Source organism: Myxine glutinosa, chromosome 4 (genome assembly GCF_964187855.1).
Source record: "Myxine glutinosa chromosome 4, kmMyxGlut1.1, whole genome shotgun sequence".
Taxonomy (NCBI): Eukaryota; Metazoa; Chordata; class Myxini; order Myxiniformes; family Myxinidae; genus Myxine; species Myxine glutinosa.
The window spans coordinates 212064940-212070939 of NC_136264.1; the positions used below are offsets into that span (position 1 = coordinate 212064940).

Consider the following 6000-nt stretch of genomic DNA (forward strand, 5'->3'; position numbering starts at 1 on the left):
TCGATGGCTGTCTCCAGCACTCCATCCAGTGAGTGATTTTATTTTAGACATATTTTTGCAAATGCTCGACTCATTGGGTCCGGTGTTTGGTGACGCGTTTTGTTGAAGATAACCAGGCCCGTGCGGGCCGATGTTGGTCTTAAATTATTTTATTAATACATCGGAGGTGCATAAGATTGTGAATCAAACGACGACGGGTGAAAAACTCCTAATGAACGTTTTAAATTTGTTATGCATACTTCCGCCTCTGCCAGATGGCTGCGCCCACTGCGCTTCGGATTCTCGAGCCAAGGCATAATCAGGTTTTCAACATAATATGTACTCGTTTATTGACACCGGCTTCGCCGGCTATTAATCAAGGTATCAGCACAAGAATAGTGTCCTTACCCACATTTTCGGGGTCAAGGAAGACAATGGTAATAATCAAATTTCAGCTGGATGGCCAACATCTTTATAATTTCAAGATGGCCGCCATTTTTAATCAAAGTATGAGCAAACATAGCCTAGTGTCTTAGTCTGAGACAATTGATGAAGACTAGTTGTGGTGGCTAGCAACCATCATAGACTTAAGCCTTTTCTGAAAGCAATGCTACAGTTTGTTAATCAGTTTGTTTCATCAAACAACTCCTATCAAAAATCCAAACGACGGGCTCTCTACTGATCAAACACAATGTCATTCCCAATAGGCTGGGCATCAGTGTTGCAGCATTTCTCCAAATCAGCATCACAGTTACACAATTCGGTACAGACTACATTCCTAGCTTTGCATGAACACCTGCGTGAACACAATTTGCTAGGACTCTTTGCAGCTCGTCCACAGCCACAGCGAACAAGTTGGAGAATTGAGGCTGGAGCAATTGCAACCTGCGTCAGGACTGGTCTCAATTCGCCTCCAACAGTTTCCCATCCCAAGGTGTTTGGGTCGATCACAGTTGGATTTAGAGTTAGATCTTGTGCCCACGTGTGTGCTTGCAAATGAGCACGCTGGACATGCTCTTTCCAGGCACCAGCAGTTGGTGTTAGTTTCTCGACTCCCTGATCAGCCTTCAGCTGGCGGAATAGGTGCCATCGTAGTTCAGCAGCACTTCTTATTGTGACACCTTTCGGACAGAAGAGGCGACAGAAATACTCTTCACATCCTTCTAGGACAGCATCAGATGGTTTATCACCCTCTCCAAGCTGAGCAATTGCTGACGCTACTGTTTGACTACTTTCAATGAATGCCTTGAAGCAAGTTGTTTTACTCTTGCCCTGAATGTGGCCAGTGGTGTCACAGCCGGTGAGAGCATGCCAATTAACAAGTGCTTTTGCCCTCTGAGCACCAAGCTGTTCATAGATTGGCCTTAGTAAGATTTTCCGACGGTTTTTTCCAGTGCCCATGATAACTGCAGCATCACTTCCTAGGTCATCACTTCGACGTAGAGCAAGTAACAACACATCTGTGTCTGGGGAATAGATACTCACAATGAATCCTGTTTTCACAAGTTGCACTGCATGTAAAATCATGTGTGTGTCAGCTTCCTCCTGGCTACTGACCTCTTTAGCAATTTCACATTCAAAATTGCTCTGGACACTTCTCCTTGTCACCGTTACAATCTGCATGGAGGATCTACTGTTGATCAATCTATTTGCCAGGAAGAGTGTCAGTGAATCCTTTGTGACATTACTAGCAAGGAATGACTTGGTGTCCTTGATTTTGGTTTGCTCATCAACAATATAGTTTTTCACTGCCTTGATCTTGCCTCTACGACGTTCCCTTGTTCCTTCCTTCAATGATGCATCAATTGTGTAATTGTCAAACACAACCCGAAGCTGCTCATAAGCACGTCCTCTGCATTCGGCTAGCTGTACATACGCTGTGCCTAGCTCCTTGCAATTCTGAAATTTCTTGACACTCATTAATTCTTGCAATAGCGCCATTCCATCAACAATTAAGCATGTCCTGGGTCTTTCTTGCACATTCTCAGGGTGCTCTGCAAGTTCTTCAGCATGGTCACTTGAGTTTGTGTCATCACTGGATTTCACAAGACCCTCCAGGAGTGATATGATCTTGCTCTTGTCGGTGGTGGGGTGGACCATTCCATTTGGCTGGAGAAGAGTTCTATTGGTATTGGACAGTTCATGTGCCCCTACCACTTCCTCTAGATCCACTGCTTCCCTCGATGACCTTGCAATGACTAGTAGTCGAGCAAACAGGGATGTGGTCACTTTCAGTGCCACTACCTCACTACCAGTTTTCACCAACAGGTGAAATGTCTTCTGTCTGCAACATGTCTTCTTCTTGTCTGCAACATGTCTTCTTTGATATTTTTCTCCTTTATTGCAGCATCTATTGCTGTCCTTCTTGCTTTTTTGCCATGAATGACAGAAGGTTTTTGGCCTTGACCATCGGTAATGTCACAACAAATGTTCTCACGGATCTTCTGTAACAGCCTGCCCCTGGTGATGCTGCGATTCTGAATACCATAGTCCCGCATCATGTTACTGTAGACCTCATCAGCCTCAGGTGTTGAGACAAACTGTCCATCATCGATGCAATCCTGTAATTCAGCGAAGAACTCAATTTCAGCTGATACAAATCTCTCTCTCTGTCCTAAGTCCCCATCACCACTTTGGTCACCTGCACAATTTTTGCGCTGTGGCATTTGCACGTAGCGACTCCAGTTGGAGGTCAAACAGCTCTTATGGTAGGTTATGTCCCTTGCAAGAAAATCTCCCTCAACGAGAAAGTCCGCAAGGTTGAGTTTCCAGACACTGTTGTCACTGTTTTCCACAATCTGTTCAACTGACCTACCAATATCTTTGCTTCTACACTCACAGCGTATCTCTTCTGTCCCGGTCTTTTTGTCCTGTTTCACAGTCTGACAGAAAAAGCACATATTCCGGCAGAATGATGGTACTGTCGACTGTGTCTGCCTTTCTGCTGGTGCTGAACAGGAGGCTTCCTCTGGAATAGGAGTTGTTGATGGTCTTCCTCGTTTCTTACCTCTGGTCAGAACACGAGTGTCCATTTGACTTGTGGCTTGTTCATATCGTCCTTTATCACGTTCAATATGCTGTATATGTGTCAGCATACCGTAACAGCTCCGATGCCATAATGCTTTTCTTGACATCAGATCACCAGCGGATAAGCCTTGAAGTCTTTGATTTATGGCCACATATGTCGGATTCCTGTATGTATCTCGTTTGGTGAGATTTTGCAAAAATGTCTCATGTGTCTGCCTGTGGTGTGCTTAAAGGCTCAAGCACTTTCCTTTTTATGTATTTCTTCCCTTGGCATAGCAAACAAAGACTGAAGTCAATGGGCTTCTTTTTAGCAGCAGGTTCCTCTGGCGTGGTCATGATGCCGGCAGTCGTTCCTCCACAGTTATCCAAGAATGCAACTTCTCAAGGTCGTCTGCTGCACATCTGAAAAGAATAAAGATTGTTAAAAAGTCATCCAACACAGTTTCAGGAATAATATTTGACTAAAACTAGATGTACGGTAGCTTGATTCTTTAGATAATATTTGGGTGTGGATCTGGCAGAAGAACTCCCCTGTCCCCCCACCTCCTATCCACCCCCTCCCAATCCAATCCTAACCATTATCTAAAAATGTAAGTACCTGTGAGTAAAAGTAATTCAATACCAGGACAATAAAAGTAATTCAATTGATTCAATACCAGGACATTTATATTTAAACCTGATATACATGAAAACATTTTAAAGTATGGCTTTGACCTGGAGTTTGGGCAAAACTAGATTAAAAAATGGTGGCCATCTTGAAATTATAAAGATGTTGGCCATCCAGCTGAAATTTGATTATTACTATTGTCTTCCTTGACCCCGAAAATGTGGGTAAGGACACTATTCTTGTGCTGATACCTTGATTAATAAGTGAGATATAAGGCAAAATAGGTCCGAAATGGTGGCCATCTTGAAATCCAAGATGGCCGCCATGAAGATGTCGTGAAAATTTGGCAACAGCAATTTTTTTTATTTTATATGCTATTTAGAGTGATTTAAGCCTAGTTGCCAAGAATGTAGCAAAACGGTCCACAAATATACATAAGCCCATGTACTACACTCTGAGAATGATCTATCATCATTTCTAGCTACCATTTCATCAAACGCAATAAAGAAGTGTTTAAAACACCTTTCCCATGCCCTTTGCCCCACCCCCACCCCAAGACTGCATGGGTGTTCCATGAACCATCTAATTGTATTTAATTGATCATTTAATCTAAATATTATGAGAATTTTTGTTTTATTTTAATCCATATCATAATTTAAATGTTGATCGTCTCTGCTCAGGATGTAGCAGATTATCACAGAGGTAATAAAGCTGGCGCTGGTGGAGCTGCAGCTAGCAAGGCGAAGCAGAAGGTTGAGGAAGATGATGAAGATGAAGACGAGGAGGAAGACGACGATGATGAAGACGATTGAAGTTTGGAACTTTTCCTACATGATGTAGATAAGTTTTTGAAAGGTGCTTTAGATGAGTTATTTGGATGTTATAGTGACACGTGGAACACGTGCAGTTTAATTGTATGCAAAGCACTGTCCCTCCATTTCGTTGACTATTTTCATCTTGTCGGTTGTTGAATCTGTGGGCACTTGGTTCTTGAAGGCCTTCCCATAGTTTGCCAAAAGTTTGTTTAATTCCCCCGTTCCCATCGCTCCTATTTCCTTGCTCCATTGTTTTTGTAAAACCATATTTCAATGTGCAAGAGTCCTACTCTTCCCTCCGAGTTTTTGTTTTCACGACAGTCTTTGAAACTCTAAGTAATTGACTCCTTTTATTACTTTAGTTATCACCCTGAGCCTTGAATTTGGTTACTTGTGCTTTTACTCCATTTCTGGTCTGCAGTAGATATTCCAAGCTACTGTTTTGTGGTCTCAGCTTGATTGTGATGACTCTTTTTTCTTTTTTTTCTGTGGGGGAGGGGCAGGGGTTTCTGCCTTTATATATATATATATCTTATGCCACTAAACTTCATTTATGTGTGACTGTACTCGAGTCTCACCTGCTGTGGGGAGTGCTTGGAATATAGCTCCTTTGGAGGTATCACTCGCTGCCCTGGCACCATGCCATTTCTATCCCACAGCTTGAGGCCTTTACAGATGTCGAGACTACAGTATTCTGAGGTTTATTTTGTTGCCTGTTGTTAAAATAGGCCTTTAGCTAGTCTCCATTTGTGGCTTTTGACAGGTTTGTTGTTCAAATTATTTTTGCTCAACTTTGGCATTACCAACAATTGGATTTGTTTGGCTGGCAGGTGTGGGAATGACTTCCCATAACTGGTTCAGTATTTTGTGGATATGGGGGATTTTTGATGGGAGGTGGTTGGGATGGGGCTGGAGGATACAATTAGTAGTGTTGTGCAGAGGTTGTAAAAACTGGCTGTATCGCACTTGAATCTTTGCCCTGCTGGCTTTGACCAGTGTCTTCCTTCAGAAATGTGAGTTTGTGGTGGTTTGCAAATTTTAAGTCTTTAGTTTAGAGGGTTGATGTTTAAAATATACAATTTTGTATGGAAGCCAAGGGTTTCAGACTTTGCCATGTACGTATGCTTTTGTTTTTTGTGGTTTGCTTGTGGATTGTCATGGCTCTGTAGTTTGTAGGTCTAGAACTTTTTAGATGTTCCAATTCCTCAAATTGAATCAATAAAGGTTTTTTTTTTTCTTTTCTAATCTTGTATTGCAATCTCTGAACACTGTACATTTGGATGGTAATTCTTCTGATTGTCAAAATGACAAATTCCCTGAGGATTGTTCTCTGTGTTTCCAGTAATTTTTATATTTTATCATTATAGATATATACAGTGAAACCTTGACTTACGAGTTTAATTCGTTCTGTGACCGAGCTCGTAACTCAATTTGCTCGTTTCTCAAATTAAATTTCCCCATTAAAATGAATTGAAATGCTATTAATCCGTTCCAGCCCCCCAAAAACCACACCAATTTTTTTTGTTACGTGTTTTTAAATAAGAAAAATGTACTTTATAAATAACAAATAAT

At 41.7% G+C, this 6000-nt stretch overlaps 1 protein-coding gene across 4 annotated transcripts in view; it reads left to right on the top strand.

The window, feature by feature from the left end:
• LOC137425686 (high mobility group protein B1) overlaps positions 1 to 5668 on the top strand; it is an 89019-nt gene extending 83351 nt beyond the window's left edge. For all 4 annotated transcript variants that reach the window (XM_068114364.2, XM_068114363.2, XM_078776961.1 and 1 more), the window contains exon 5: positions 4294 to 5668. In XM_068114364.2, coding sequence (XP_067970465.1) covers positions 4294 to 4425 — 132 coding nt within the window. In that variant the 3' untranslated portion in view covers positions 4426 to 5668. The remainder of the gene's footprint in view (positions 1 to 4293) is intronic.
• Positions 5669 to 6000: the final 332 nt, after the last annotated feature.